We start from the raw sequence: 16,822 nt of genomic DNA on the forward strand, positions 1-16,822 counted from the left end.
GCACTGTTCTCAACATGATCTTCCAAGCTCCTACAGAACATCCCACAGAGTTCTTAACAGCCAATGGCGCTTCTAGTTCAAAGTTCCAAAGTCCTTCCACAGTCCTCCCCTAAACATGGTCACATTGTCACAGGAATACCCCACTATGCTGGTACCAATTTATCTTAGTCAGGGCTTCTATTCCTGCACAAACACCATGACCAAGGAACAAATTGGGGAGGAAAGGGTTTATTTACCTTACTTCCACATTGCTGTTCATCACCATAGGAAGTCAGGACTGGAACTCAAGCAGGTCAGGAAGCAGGAGCTGATGCAGAGGCCATGGAGAGATGTTCCTTACTGGCTTGCTTCCCCTGGCTTACTCAGCCTGCTTTCTTATAGAACCCAAGACTTCCAGCCCAGGGATGTCACCACCCACAAGGGGCCCTACCCCCTTGATCACTAATTGAGAAAATGCCCCACAGCTGGATCTCATGGAGACACTTCCCCAACTGAAGCTCCCTTCTCTGTGATAACTCCAGTCTGGGTCAAGTTGACACACAAAACCAACTAGTACAGGTAGTTAGTGGTCAAGAAAAAGCACTGTGTATTTATTTAATAGTCATTTCTACTGTGACTGTGTTTGCTTCATTTTACTTAAATAGAGTTTCTAATAGCTCACATGTTTAAAAGACTTTACTTCTCCTGTTGATTTGCATTATTGGGCTTTAAATCAGTTTTTTTGGTTTGTTTGGTTTTCATCTTACTAGGTGGCATTTTATAAGTACAAAAATCCCCAAGATGTATTAAGTTTTTAACTGGTAATTGTTTCTTAGGCTTATCACCATGCCAGAGTCGTGGGAAATTAGAAGCCCAAATTGAAAGTTTATGCAAAGAAAATGAATCTCTGAGAAAAGCCCATGAAAATGACTGTGATGCATTGAGAATAAAGTGCAAGATCATTGAAGACCAAACTGAAACCATCCGGAAACTAAAAGACGTGAGTGAACCTGACATGTTGTTTTGGGGTAAAAGCTAGTAGCAGGTTTGGGAAATATAATAATTTATCTTTGTGATCCTCAACTGTTGTAGATTTTAAAGCCAGAAAGAATATCATGTTTCCTTTTATAGTAGTCTCAGCCTTGCTCTTAAAAGCAGTACCTGATGCTGACGAACTTGAGTTTTACTTTTGACTTTTTTTGTTTGTTACTGTTTTTTGAGACAGGATCTATGAATTTCTGGCTGGATTAGGAACCAAGCAAGCCTCAAACTCCCAGAGGTTTGCTTGCCACTGCCTTGAGTGTTGGGATTCAAGGCAGGTGGCACCAAGCCTGCCTTATTGTTATTGCCTGGGAAATAATAAAATATGAGTCATCAGTAAAAGATTAGAAATCACAAGAAAACTTAGTATTTTTATGGTCCATTTCCTTTTAGATCTTAACTCATACCAATATGCAACATCCAAAATAAAGTACTTTTTTTTTTAAGGATTTACAAGAAAAAGATGAGCAAATCAAAATGCTACAAGAACAGATCGCTATGATCGAAAAGTGTTCTCAAGAGCAACTAGATGAAAAGACTTCCCAGCTGGACTCCATAGTGGAGAAACTGGAGAGACACAACGAACGGAAGGAAAAACTAAAGCAACAGTTGAAAGCAAAGGAATTAGAACTTGAAGAAATCCGAAAAGCTTACAGGTATTATATAGTATTTGCCAGTGAGAAAAAGGTGTAGACGAATGATTTCATGTTCCTCACTTAATTCTAAAGTTGTTTCTTGTCTTTACAGCACACTAAATAAGAAGTGGCATGATAAAGGAGAACTACTCTCTCATCTTGAAACACAAGTAAAAGAAGTAAAGGAAAAATTTGAAGACAAGGAAAGGAAACTGAAAGCAGAGAGAGACAAAAGTCTTGAGCTACAAAAGTAAGCATTAAGTCATGGAGGATGTGGGATCCCTTTAAACACACACACTAGACTCGAATGGGTGAAATATATGTAAAGAAAGAAGATTCCAAAGATATGGAGGGCATAATTCGCTAAGAAAGTCATTTCCATTCCATCTCTAAAATAAGAAGGTTAAGAGTTCTCCCATTATAATTAGGTATGAATATATATGTATTTCTCCTTATAGAATAGTACCTGAAACATTGAATTCCCATGAAAAATAAGTAATACAGTTTAATTGACTAGCTTTTATTTCAAGATGCAGAGTGGTATTAATAACAAAGCCTGGAGACAGCTTCTTACTAGAACGCCCTTGTAATCTCTGTGGATCCATATGCATAGGGGTTATTCTCTCTCTCTCTCTCTCTCTCTCTCTCTCTCTCTCTCTCTCTCTCTCTCTTTTAAGGGATGCAATGGAAAAGCTTCAAAACATGGACGATGCCTTTAGAAAACAAGTTGATGCAATCGTCGAAGCTCATCAATCTGAAATGACACAGCTAGCAAATGAGAAGCAGAAATATATTGAGTGTGCAAATATAAAGGTAAGCTAAGATTTATTTTAATAATGCTAAATTATTATGGTGAAACAAATTAGATTTTTGGAAACTAAAAGAGGGAAGGCTGAACATTGCCAGAGTTATCATGAGTCTAGGCGACATTTCAGTCATTCACAGGTAATAACTCTAGGGAACTGAGCAGCATGTTAAATTCCTGCTTCCTCCGCTCTATGATCTTAGCAGTCTCCCATGAACATCCCTTAGGTCACAGGCAAGGGATAGTGGAAGTGCAGTCTACCACTGCCTTGAGAAAGTTCCCAGTGATCACTGCCCTGTTCATTAGGGTTTAAGCCAATCAGATTTGTCATTTTGATAAGAATGAGTTTCTGGTGCTTTAACACTCTTGAAGATAATAGGTCAGATCAAGGTATTTGAAAAATCACTCAAATATTCTGACTTTTTTGAGATCCACTAGATTCAAAGATACTTAAGAACTTTCCATCAATTTTCAAGTGGTGATGAAAAAGCAAACCAAAAGAACTAAGGTATGTAAGATTCAGAAATAAGCAACCAAAAAGCATTCAAGAACGGAGAGCTCATAATGCATGCTTCTTCTGTAATCTCAGTACACAGGGTCAGGCAGGACGAGCAAACATTTGTGCCAGACTGGGCTACACAGAAAGACCTGTCTCCAAAAAAAGGGGGGGAGGAGGGACTGAAAAGATTGCTCAGCTGTCATGAGCACTGAGCTCTTTATGAGGCCCAGAGTTTCGATCCTAGCACCCATGTAACAAGCCAGGTCGCTGCACTCTGTAAATGCCTAGAACTAGGTCTGAGAGATCCAGTGCTATATTCTGGCCGCCACACCCATTCACAAATGTGCATACAGACAGTGCTAGCACATAAAGAAAGTTTAGATACAGAGGAAGAGACTTCGTCAGAATGAGCTTAAGGTAGAATTACCCTAGGGCTCTGCAAGGAAAGAGAACAGACTTATTTAATCCATTGTTAGGCGCATAATGACCACAGTATTTCACTTGCCGTCAGTGGTGATTTCACGTATTTCATTTAACATGATACAAAGGTATTGTGGGCAAATACCAAATAAAGCATGGATTGGGGGCTTTTGGCTGAAAGTACTGAGTGTAATGTTGGGCCCACTACCAACATGATTTGGAAAGAGTTAAAGAAATGCCTCCTTACGTTGTTTTTGACAGACAGGAACCTTAGCAGAGTCTCACTACCTGAGGCTCATCATACATTCACGTTTGTGTTATGTTAGAAGTTGCAAGCCTTTCTTTTCAGGATGATCCTGAGAGACTCCCTGGTGCCGCCCGCACAAGTCTGTTTCATGATATAATAAGTTCTTGAGAATTCTTAAGTCCACTACCTGAGGTTCATCACACATTCACGTTTGTGTTATGTTAGAAGTTGCAAGCCTTTCTTTTCAGGATGATCCTGAGAGACTCCCTGGTGCCGCCCACACAAGTCTGTTTCATGATATAATAAGTTCTTGAGAATTCTTAAGTCCAAAGGCCTTGCTCCTCATTGTCCTGAAGATCGAAAGCAGTTGCTGTTCCCAAGCCTCTGAGATGAACAGAAAGGACATGGATGCTAAATTCTACCTGATTCCGATAGAGCCGGATTCACCGATTGGCTTAGCTTAAGTGGGTCTTTCATCCCACCGGAAATAGGAGTCGTCCTCAGCCTCTGCTCTGATTTCATAAGAATGCCTTGTATACTAAAGCAATAAAATAACTTTAAATTTAAAAAAAAAGTTAGAAAAATAGATCCAGAGCTTAAAAATAATAATCAGGAATAGGAAGTATACAGATCTTAAGGCATCACAGATAGGTAACAATTAATGGAAGGAGAAGTTGGGGCTGGAGAGTTAGTTCAGCCTTTAAGAGTCACTAGTCACTCTTGAAGAGGACCCAAGTTCTATTGCCAGCACCCACATGGCAGATCACAACCATCTGTAACTCTAGTCCCAGGAGATCCAATGCCCTTTTCTGACCTCCATGGGTCCTAAGCATGCTTTTTGAAAACATGCATCTATGCAGGCAAAACACTCTTACACATAAAAGAATAAAATCTAAAAAAATAAAAAATAAAAAAAATAAGTAAATGAATAAATTAGGAAAAGTCATTTCTTAGAGAAAAGAAATTAGGAGATCTACATTAAGGGAATGTAGTAGCAGAAAAAGATTGTCACAGTAGCTGTATCTGTCAGACATGTTGAGCTAAATAGAAGAAAGTTTCAAGCAATGGTCTGTAGTATGCAGTGCACAGATCTTGGGGGAATCTCGGCTAAGAATGAATGGTAAAATTATATCTCAGAAAAGCCCACCAGAACTTTCGGAAATGCTGGAGGGACCACATTGAAAAGACTACTTTGGGAGGAAGTTGTGTGAGTTCCAAGTCTTTAAAGCATGGGTGTTTTAAGTAAAACTCGGCATTGACCGGCTGCTCAGGACAGTGGGATGATGGAGTCAGAAAACTAGGTTTCTGTTTGCTGTAAAATAGGAATTTCACATTTTCTAAACTCAAAATGCAGTTAAGATTCATTACTTTATCCTTTGCAGGAGAATCTTATGAGGACTAAATAGGTAATACACATGAAAGTACTTTATATAGCTTTCCATTTTATCATTTGAAAAAAGTTGCATCTTACTAACTTCATTTAATGAATCACAACTTATAGAGTACATAAAATACATCGTTGACTTTTCAAAATGCACTTCAAAATATTTAGAAAATTAAAATGTAAAATGTATACATTGGTTTAGGTTCAACAAGTTGAAGACGAAATGCGAAAACTTCTGGAAGAAACATGCAAGAACAAAAAAATGATGGAAGAAAAAATTAAGCAACTTGCTTATGCTATATGTGAAATACAGAAAGAAATGTGATGTTGATGGGAACAAGTTTAGTTGAAATGGACCAACAGACCTATTGTAAAAATGATTAAATTCTGTAACAGTAGTAACTGCTATGACTTTGAAATGTCTCTTTCTACACATCTCATTATGAATATATTTTAAAAGACTTGATGAACTATTGTATATGTGGGGTTTTTATAATAAAGTATTCTTAACTGTGTTTATTAGATGGCCCTATCATAATAACTAGACTGAAAGTAGTTTCTTGTCTCTGTGCTGTACCTTGTTGATAATTGCACACTTAACTTTCAGACTTGTAAAGGAATGGTACAATTTGACTATAGGAAAGATACAAAAATAATCATTGTTGAGCTTGTGCTCATGCAGAACTAGTTGTATTTACAGGTTATCCATTAGTTGATGCAACTCCCTTCTTTTAAAGTGTCTATAAGATGTAGTGAAAAAATATTGAAAGTCTATAGGATAAACAAAAATGTGTTCTCATTCAGAAAGATTTAGCTATCTCCACATGACCCAGTTTCATCTTTTCTGGTGCATTTTTCATTAAAGGTGAAATTTATAGTTTTATAAATATTGTCTGATCTAGAAGAACACAGCAGTCGCACCCTCATTCTCACCTCCTCTCATTGTCTGAAGAGACTTCTGGCTCTGCAACTGGAAACGCTCATTTCACTTCCTATCTAGTCTTGTATTGCAGACTCCCCGTCGTCGTCACCACTTAATGTTGGTAAATACATGTCCTTATCCCTGTGGTGTTTCTGAGAGGAAGAAAATATAACACATTTGAAAACTAATATCATTGACAAGCTAGATTTTAAAAAGTATATAGAACCCAAATAATCTTTAAATATTCCTGAAGAGAAGGTCTTATCGTGTTATTATAACTGAGCTACATGCTTCAGTCAAATGGTATCTCACAGTCTAATTCTTGCCTGAACCTGTCAGTGCCTGACCCTTCCAGTTTCATGCATCGTAAGTTTGTTGTCTGACGTTGAGCATGGCATTGAATTGGCACAGATTTGTGAACACAGATGCAGTAATACAGAGGATGTTTCAGAAAGGCTGTGGAACCTTTGCTGTTCTCCATACAGGCGAGCATTCCGTGAATGCTTGCTTAATTATTGCCACATGTGTTTTCCTGAGTACTCCATTTCTGCTCGTTGACAGAGAACTGGGCTCCCCTGTCTGTGAGATGGAGGAATAGAATGCTGAAGTTCACAATAGGAGGATAAATTATGGGATGATTGAATTTGAGAGAGAGAGAGAGTAGTTTTTTGTTTTTGTGGTTTTGTTTTTGTTTTTAGCAGGGGTAGGAGGAATCAGATAATCCATACATTCACTGAAATACCAGTTTTAGAAATCATTCAGTTCTCTGGATCTAGGAGAGTCTCCAAAAATTCTCCATCCAGCAACTTACCTTCAGATCTAAATTCCTAACTTAAAAGCACCTCAACTTAATGATCTTTGAACTTACATACTGTTACATGAACTTGGGTTCTACTACTTACTTACATCCTAACTTGGAAGTTATTTATACAACCACAAAATTCTCAAAGCCAGGATCCCTTCTCCTGAACTGTGATGTTAGATTCAGAGGGCTAGGGGAGAACTTTAAGTAATAACTAGGAAAGATTACTTATCTACTGTTATCCACTGGAATCCCAATACACTTGTGCATGGGGCAGGATCCTGAATGTTTTCAAGGATAACAAATTAACTTCCCTTCTTTGTCAAGGTGTCCAGGAATACAGAACAGTGCTCCCAACTCTGTTAGTTTTATGTATCTCTTATGTGGCTAATGACAAATATGTGTAGGTTAATATTATTACAAGCCATTTAAACATTCCTGTGACAATTAGGAGAGAAATGTACATGTAGTAGGGTAAAAGTAAAGTTGCCAAAATGGTTCAGTTACCAGACTGATAATTATGGATAACTCATCTGGCTTACCATTTATGGGCATACTATGCTAGAAGCAGATGTGGAAGAGTGGGAATGATAGGATAGTCCTAATTATCTCTTCCTCCTTCTGGAAATTTTCTTCTGCTCCCCATTAGCCATACTGTTAGGGATAAGAGATGGGTTTCAGTGGTATCAGCTTCAGTAAGGGACCACAATCTTATTTTATCCACAAGAATAGACGTTTGGGCTGCTGGAATTTAAGTATAACTTTCCAATATATTCTTTTTAATATTTTATTATTATCTTATTTTCTGTATATGAATCTTTATCCTGCATATATGTCTGTGCACCATGTATGTGCCTGGTACCCATGGAGAACAGAAAATGGTATTAGATTCCCTAGACTCAGAATTGCAAATAGTTGTGAGCTGCCATGTGGGTGGTAAAAACTGAACCCAGGGAGTCAAGAAGAGCAGCCAGTGCTCTTATCTCCATCTCTCCAGCCCCTCCATTATATTTTTGTTGAATTTGTTTTCTTATAACAAACTTGCATTTCTTATATTTCAATATGCATCATTCCTATGCATGAATATGATTTCAGGCTTCATTTATCAAATAAGTACCAGGATAGTGAAGGTGAAGGTTAAAATTCTCATTTGTGAGATGAGTCAGCTAATAAAGACACTCGCTGCTAAACTTGAGTACCTGAGTTTGACCCCTGGGTTCATATGGTGGAAGAAAATTAACTCCCACAAATTGTTCCTTGACCTCACAAGTGTGTGAACACACAAATATAACACAGTTTTAAAACCTTTAATGCCACAATAAAGAAAGAACAAAAGGAGGAGAGGGAGACAAAGAAAGAATGAAAGAAGAAAGGTGACCCAGGAGAGAGACAGAGAAAGGAAATGAAGGAAAGAAAGAAGAAAGGTGACTTAGGATTGAAATTACCTATACCATTAAAATTAAGATATGAAGGAAAGAATTGAAGACACAAGAAGATCAAAAGATTTCAAGGATTGGAAGAACTAATACTATGAAAATGACTATACTATCAAAAGCAGTATATAAATTCAATACAACCCCCATCAAAATCCCAATGACATTCTTTACAGAACTAGAAACAGTCCTAAAATTCATATGGCAGCACAAAAGGCTCTGAATAGTTAAAGCAGTCCTTTTCAGAAACAATGCAAAATGAACAATATTTTATCTCCACTTACATAATAAAACCTAGTAACAAGACATCATAACGTTGACATAAAAATAAACGTGTAGGCCTAAGGAATAGGCCGGAAGGCTCAGCAGTAAATCCGCAGAGATAGAGTCACCTCACATTTGATAACACTCTTGAAAAATAAACATTAGAGAAGCAACAGCCCCTTTAACAAATTATGGTGGGGAAATTGGGCTTATAAATGTAGATGAAAGTAGGTCAATATCAACTGCCTTCCACAAAATCAAGGCAAAAATGGATCAAGACCTTAATGTAAGATGTGCAACATTGAAACTTGCAGAAGAAAACATAGCTAATACATCTCGAAATATAGATATACACGAGCATTTCTGAAAGACTCTAATAACGCACTTTAACTAAGATTTATTAAAAATGAGAATTGCATGAAATTAAGTTTCTGCATAGCCAAAGAAATAACTGAGGGCGTGAGAAGATACCTTACCAAATGGGAAAACAGAAGCTTTGCCAACTACATATTAAGCAGGGGATTACATTGAAAGGTACATGAAGAACAATGAAAGTTTAGCACCAAAAGTTCAAGTCATTTAACCAATAAATAAGTTAAATGGTCAATATGTGCCTGAAAATGTGTTCAGCATCCTTCACCGTCAAGGAAATACAAATTAAAACTGCTTTACTAGTCCATACTACCCCAGTCAGAATGCTGTCCTCAATAAAATAAATGGTAGCTGGACAATGGTGGTCCACACCTCTGAGCTTGAGGCCAGCCTGATCTACAAAGCAACAACCAGGGCTACACAGAGAAACCTTATCTCAAACAAACAAACAAACAAAACAGCAAAAAAAAGAGGGGGGAGGGAAGAAAGAAAAACATGGAAGGAAGAGAAAGAATGAGAAAGGAAAAGAAAGTAAAAACTGCTGATAAGGATGTGGAGAAGAAGAAAATGTTGGGAAGAGAAGTCTTTAATTTAGCAATAATTGGGAGTGTCATTTCATGCAAGCACTTGGAAATCAAGCATGGAGGTACCTCCCATAGAACACAGCTGTACACTTCTGGATATATATATATAGATAGATAGATAGATAGATAGATAGATAGATAGATAGATAGATAGATAGATACATATATCTCCAAAGGACTCTAAGCTAACATACTGTACAGGTGATTATCAGTATTAGTCACTACAACTCTGAAATGGATCAATAGATGAAGAGATAAAGAAAATGTAGTACATAAACACTGGAATTTTATGCAGATGTTAAGAAAGGAAAATCACATCTGTAAGGAACTAGAATAATTGCTAAGCAAAATGAGCAGATTCCAAGAAAAAAATATATTTCTTCTCATATGAAAAACTTAAATTTCAAGCCATGCGCACGTGCATATATGTGCATGCATGTACATTTGTAAGTCACAATCAAGATGAGGGTAATGAAGAAGAGACCTTTAAGGGGGCAGGAAATAGAGTAATGGAATAAATGTAATAGGAAAGCAGGACTAAGGGGAAGAAACAGCTATAGAAGGGAAAGGCACAAGGAAAACCAGTGGAGAGGATAACAAATGAAAACAGAATAGTGGCACATACATATGAGGATATATGAATGCTAACTTTAAAAAAATGTGAAAATGGAAAACATTCTCAGTTTCCAAAGCAAAAAAAAAAAATTATTACATACTATGTATGCCCTTTTTGTAAGTAGCTTTGAAAAAGCAAAACAAGAGTATAAGACTAAAAATCATTCCACTGCACATTCTATGTTTAAATACAATCTGTACTTCCTGTTTGTAATTACTGGATATAGACTTTCAAAAGGCCTTTGCATCGTCTGTCAGATTGCTATGCCATGAGTGCTACGAGCAGGAGCATTTACCCCAAGAGGATTAACTATCCTTAAAACATCTTTTAACATAGAAAATGCAGAAAGTAAATGTTTGTATGCTTCGAGCACTTGAAGGAAAAATAGCCAAATTTGACTTTAGAAATGTGACAACAAAGAGTTATGATGTAGAAGCTTTTGATGGACCATTAGTTCAAGGGAAATCTAACAGTTGAACGTTGATATTATCTATGATCATTGAATCAGATTATTTATTTAAAACTCACTTCAGTTATACCTGAGGACATAACTCAGTATTAGGACACTTATTTAGCATTCACAGGGCTCTGGGTTCAATCCTGAATCCTCAGTACTTCTTCCCCTGCAGATGGGGGTGTGGCAAGAAGGAGGAGGAGGAAGGAGAAAAGGAGAAGAAGAAGAAGGGGAAGAAGAAGAAACGGTATACTGCCATCATCAAATAAAAACTCATTTTCTTAACTATTATATTATAACACTACAAACTTTTTAATTTATCCTGTGTATATGCAAATGGTATATGTGATGTTCCACAAGTGTTACATACTGTAAATCCAGAAAGTTGTGAACTAATAAATTACTCTCTTTATTACAAAATACTTGCAACTCATCCCTCTACCTAGTCCTGAATTACATAGTCATTTTCTAAAGTGTATGAAAAATTACTAAGTAATATTAGAACATGTCACAGTATTTGTCCAAACAAATCTATGTGATTAACCTAAATTTATTAAAAGATTGCTGACATGGATATATTACTCTACAAGTTGGTGAAATACAGGTTAGTTCTATTGTACTAGACTTAGAGCTTGCCAACTGGTTTGAACACTGACTTGACGTAAAGATCTCTGAGGCCTTTCTCCAAAAAGGAACACAAAAGTGTGTAGCAAGTTGATAAGTTGATTCTTTTTTGAGAACTATCTCCTTTATAGCCAAAAAAAAAACAAAAAACAAAAAACAAAAAACAAAAATGAAAATCAAAGTCAGACTGAAACTAAAAGCATAATGTTTTTAGTCACTTAATATTTGTTAAGTGAACAGTATGCAATAGTAACCAGTAGTAGCATCTTAAAGGTTTTTTTGTATTCTGGTTTCTAAATATTGCAGTAAGAGCAGAAATTTCAAAAACGTCCAACAGTATTAGGAAGATTTTTCACCATCAATCTCATTTTTAGCAATGTTTGGGGAAAAAGAAACATCATTATTTTTCACTGTGCTGTTCATTATTCACAGGGTGACTATGCACGTGAGGACTGAGACTGAAAAACACCACCCTCCAGGTCATGTTCTCATCTCAGTTGCGGATGTGCTTCTGAGAGCTTGGACTTAAGCACCAACATTTATTGCTCTGTGTTTGATTATGCTGATGACAGTTGCACAGCTCTATATATTACAACCCACAAAGACTGAATTGTATTGTGTATAAATTTTACATCTATGAAATGATTTTACAACAAATAAAAGAATAAAGGCAAAAGTCTACATTTATAACAGTTTTCTCTCTGAAATTAGGGAAACAATAGTGTAATTTTATTTTCAATATCAGGCAACAAAACAAGAGATTTTGATGGCTAGTTGAAGTGTTGCTAATTTGTTAAGACATTTATACTTGAGACCCAGAAAATTTAAACAAATAAATATTCTATTCTGAAAACCACAATTACTAATCAAAATTTTAGAGTTGATAGTCATATTTCTCTTTTTAAAATATCTAAACTATTAAAATGTGTATACAAAATTACCCAGAAAATTTTAGAAAAAAAAGTAAAATTGTATGGTTTCTTCCCCAAAACTGTTTTGAAACTCTAATGCACCCCACCTACCTCCAGCCCGCTCCTCCCTTATGATATTTAGAGATGCTTTATGAGATCATTACCATTAGATGTCATCATGAGAGTGATATTTTCATAGGGGCATTAGTGCCTTTGTAGGAAGAGAAATCCAAAGCTGTTCACTAGCCACTAAAAGACAGAGTGCAAAAATCTACCTGTCATCCACAAGCCAGCCAAAGGCTCCTAACCAGAACTCAGAAAGTTCTATGCCTTGATCTTAGACTTATAGCTTCTGAACTGTGAGAATATTTTCAGTTTAAATAACCAGCATCTGTTATAGTATGGGAGCATGAGCTAAGTAAGACACACAAAAATTGTCTAAGTAATAATTTTATCCCACATCAATTTCTGACCTAGTATATATAGCAGAATATTCCTTAATTAAAATCTCAAGAAACAAAACACATACAAACATACACACACAAAACGACCAACAATAACTTCAACAAAATAGCAGGAATTAGTAGTCATTGGTCATTAACATCTTTCAATAACAATGGACTCAATTCCCCAATAAAAAGACACAGAATAACGGAATGGATGCAAAAACAAAAAAATCCATCCTGCATACAAGAAACACACGTCTACATCAAAGACAGACATTACCTTAGAGTAAAAAGTTAGAAAAAATTTTTCCAAGCAAATGGCCCCACGAAATGAGCTGGTGTAGCTGTTCTAATATCCATCAAAATCGACTTCAAACCAAAGTTAATCAAAAGAGATGAAGAAGGACAGTTCATACTAATCAAAGGATAAATCCACCAAGATGACATTTCAATTCTCAACATCTATGTCCCAAATGCAAGAGCACCCACATTTGTAAAAGAAACATTAAAAAAGCTTAAATCACACATCAACCCTCACACATTGATACTAGAGACCTCAATTCCCCACTCTCACCAATGGATAGATAATGCACTCATAAACTAAACAGAGAAATAATGGAGCTAACATGTTATTAACCAAATGGACTTAACAGATTCATACAGAACATTTCACCCAAACAAAATAATATACCTTCTCAGCACCTCATGGAATGTTCTCCAACATTGAACAGTTACTTGGTCAAAACAAGTGTAAACAAATAAAAGAAAATTGAAATAACCCCCTGCATCCTATCACAACAAATTAAAGCTGGATTTCAGCAATGACAGAAATAACAGAAAGCCTACAAGCTCATGAAAACTGAACTCTATATTGAATGACCACTAGCTTGTTAGAATTCACTGAAAATGAATTCACAACTACCCAAATCTGTGGGAAATAATGAAAGCTGTGCTAAAAGGAAAGGTTCATAGCACTACTTGCCTTCATAAAGAAATTGGAGATATTTTATACTAACAATAGCACACCTGAAAGCTCTAGAACAAAAAGAAACAAATACACCCAAGAGGAGTAGAAGGCAGGAAATAATAAAACTGGGCTGAAATCAATAGAATATAAACAAAGAGAACATTATGAAAAATCAATGAAACAAAGAATTGGTTCTTTAAGAAAATCATCAACAAAGAGAAACCCTTTTCCTAACTAAAGGCAGAGAAGGAATACCCAAATTAAAATCAGAAACAGAAAGTGGGACATAACAACAGACACCAAGGTAATCCAAAGAACCATTAGGTCCTACTTCAAAAACTTGTATTCCATAAAATTGGAAAATCTCAAAGAAATGGACAGTTTTCTCAATGGATACCACTTACCAAAGCTAAATCAAGATCAGATAACTTAAATAGACCTATAGCTCCCAAAGAAATAGAAGCAGACATTAAAATCTCCCAACCAATAAAGGCCCAGGGCCAGAACAATTTTGCCCAGCATTCTATCAGAGTTTCAAAGAAACTAACATCAGTACTCCTAAAATTATCCCACAAAATAAAAACAGAAGATACATTGCCAAATTAATTTTACGAGGCCATAGTCACCCTGACACCTAATCCATACAAGGACTCAACAAAGAGAATTATACAACCATTTTCCTCATGAACACTGATGTAAAAATACTGATTAAAAAAATAAAAAAACAAAACAAAACAAAAGTAATCCACTGTTGGAGAGATGGCTCACCAGTTAAGAGCACTGACTGCTCTTCCATAAGTCTGAGTTCAATTCCCAGCAACCACATGGTGGTTCACAACCATCTGTAATGAGGTCTGATGCCCTCTTCTGGTGTGTCTGAAGACAGCTACAGTGTACACATACACATAAAATAAATAAATCTTCAACAAACAAAACACAAAACAACAAAAAACAAATCCAAGCCAATCATGGTAGTACATGCCTTTGGCAGAGGCAAAGTCTAGTCTGTTCTACAAAGTGAGTCCAGGATAGTCCAGGGCTCTGTTATACAGAAAAACCTTATCTTTAAAAAATTAAATCCAAAAACACATTAAAAAGATCATCATGATGAAGTAGGCTTCGTCCCAGACACACAAGAAGTATTCAGCACATGAAAATCTGTCAATGTAATCCACCGTATAAACAAACTGGATGAAGGACATATGATCATCTTATTAGATACCGAAAACAAAATGACAAATTCAACACCTCTTCATGATAAAAGTCTTGGGGAGGTCAGGAATATAAAGGACAAACCTAAACATAATGAAGGCAATTTATAGCAAGCCTATAGGCAACATGAAATCAAATGGAGAGAAACGTAAAGCAATTCCACTAAAATCAGGGACAAGACAAGGCTGCCTGCTCTCAATATCTATTCAATATTGTAATCGAAGTTCTAGATAGAGAAATAAGAAAACTAAAGGAGATCAAAGGGATTCAAATTGGAAAGTATTGCTATTCACATATGATAATATGTTATACATAAGAGACTCCAGACATTTTACCAGACAGTTTCTTCAGCTGATAAACACCTTCAGCAAAGTGGCTGGATACAAAATTAAAACAAAACAAAACAAAACAAAACAAAAAAAAACAAAAACACACACACAAAACCCCAACAATCAATAGCCCTCTTATATACAAATGGCAAAAGGGACTGATACAGAAATCAAGGAAATAATACCTTACATAATAGCCACAAATGCTACAAAATATCTTGGGTAACTCCCAAGTGCAAGACCCATATGATTAAGAACTTCAAGTCTTTGGTGAAGGAAATTAAAGAAGACTTCAGAAGATAGAAAGATCTCCCACGTTCATGAATCAGTAGAGTGAACATAATGAAAATGTCCATCGTAACAAAACCAACCTACAGATTCAATACAATCTCCATTAAAATTCCAACAGAGTTCTTTACAGACCTTGAAAGAACAATGTTCAACTTCATATGTGAAAAAAGAAAGAACCAAGGATAGCTAAACCAACCCTGTATAATAAAAGAGCATCTAGAGGTATCACCATCACAGATTTCAAGCAGTATTACAGAACAATAGTAATAAAAAAATGTATGGCCTAGGCATAAAAATAGACACATTGAATCGAAGACCCAGAAGTAAATTCATACACCTATGTAATCTGATTTTTGATGGAGGAGCCAGAAATATACAATGGAGAAAAGAGAGCATTTTCAACAAATGGTGCTGGTCTACCTGGATGTCTACATGTAGAAGAATAAAAATAGATTCATATCTATTACCCTGAACAAAAATCAAGTCCCAGTGGACCAAAGACCTCAGCATAAAAGCAGACACACTGAATCTAATAAAAGAGAAAGTGGGGAAGAGCCTTGAAAGCATGGGCATAGAAGACAACTTTCTGAGTAGGACACTAAGAGCACATGCGCTAAAGTCAACAATGATAAATGGGACCTCAGGAAACTGGAAAGTTTCTATAAGGCAAAGGACATTAACGGGGGGAAAACCACAAAAGACCTGTCAGCCTACAGGATGGGAAAAGATCACTACCCAACTCCACATCTGACAGAGGGCTTAGATCCAAAACACATAAAGGACTCTAGAAATCAGACATCAACAAATTAAATAATCCTATTAACACGGGGGGTAAAGACCTAAACAGAGAATTCTCAACAAGGGAATTTCAAATGGCCAAGAAACACTTAAAGAAATGATCAACATCCTTAGCCATCAGGAGAAATACAAATCAAAACAACGTCGAAATTCCATCTTAAAATTGTCAAATGGCTAAGATCAAAAACACAAGTGACAGCTTCTGCTGGGGGGTTGGAGCAATGAATGAAAACACTCCACCAATGCCGGTTGGGAGGGCAAACTTGTACAGGCTCTTGGAAACCAATATAGTGGTTTTTCAGAAGATTGGGAATCAATCTACCTCAAGACCCAGCTATACCACTCCTGGGCATATATACAAAGGATGCCAGATCTTATTACAAGGACATTTGTTCACCTATGTTCACAGCAGCTTTATTCACAATAGCCAGAAACTGGAAACAACCTACATTTCCCTCAACTGAACAACGGATTTAAAAATAAAATAAGTGGTAGATTTTCACAATGGAGTTTTTAAAAAAATAACATCATGAAATTTGCTGGTAAATTGATGGAACTCCTGAGTGAGGTAACCCAAACTCAGAAAGATAGACATGGTACATACTCACTTGTAAGTGGATATTAGTTGTAAAGTAAAAGATCATGCTACAATCTACAGACCCAGAAAGATTAAGTAGTAAGAAGGGCTAAAGGGGGGAACATAAGGATCTTTCTGGGAAGAGTCAGTGGGATAGAGTTTGCAGGTGGACTGGGGTCAGGTGGGGATTTTAAGTGTTGCAGCTTTGAA

At 36.4% G+C, this 16,822-nt stretch overlaps 1 protein-coding gene across 5 annotated transcripts in view; it reads left to right on the plus strand.

Annotated features, from left to right (window-relative positions):
- Positions 1-11,762, plus strand: part of Lrrcc1 (leucine rich repeat and coiled-coil centrosomal protein 1) — a 41,436-nt gene extending 29,674 nt beyond the window's left edge. For 2 of the 5 annotated variants that reach the window (XM_031376353.1, XM_031376355.1), the window contains exons 15-19: positions 816-979; positions 1,468-1,676; positions 1,768-1,905; positions 2,333-2,468; positions 10,633-10,877. In XM_031376353.1, coding sequence (XP_031232213.1) covers positions 816-979; positions 1,468-1,676; positions 1,768-1,905; positions 2,333-2,468; positions 10,633-10,773 — 788 coding nt within the window. In that variant the 3' untranslated portion in view covers positions 10,774-10,877. Of the gene's footprint in view, positions 1-815; positions 980-1,467; positions 1,677-1,767; positions 1,906-2,332; positions 2,469-5,212; positions 5,526-10,632; positions 10,878-11,513 lie in introns of those variants that run through there. The other 3 variants (XM_031376357.1, XM_031376356.1, XM_031376354.1) reach the window with 2 other exon arrangements.
- The last annotated feature ends 5,060 nt before the right edge of the window (positions 11,763-16,822 follow it).

Source organism: Mastomys coucha, unplaced genomic scaffold (assembly GCF_008632895.1).
Source record: "Mastomys coucha isolate ucsf_1 unplaced genomic scaffold, UCSF_Mcou_1 pScaffold17, whole genome shotgun sequence".
NCBI lineage: Eukaryota > Metazoa > Chordata > Mammalia > Rodentia > Muridae > Mastomys > Mastomys coucha.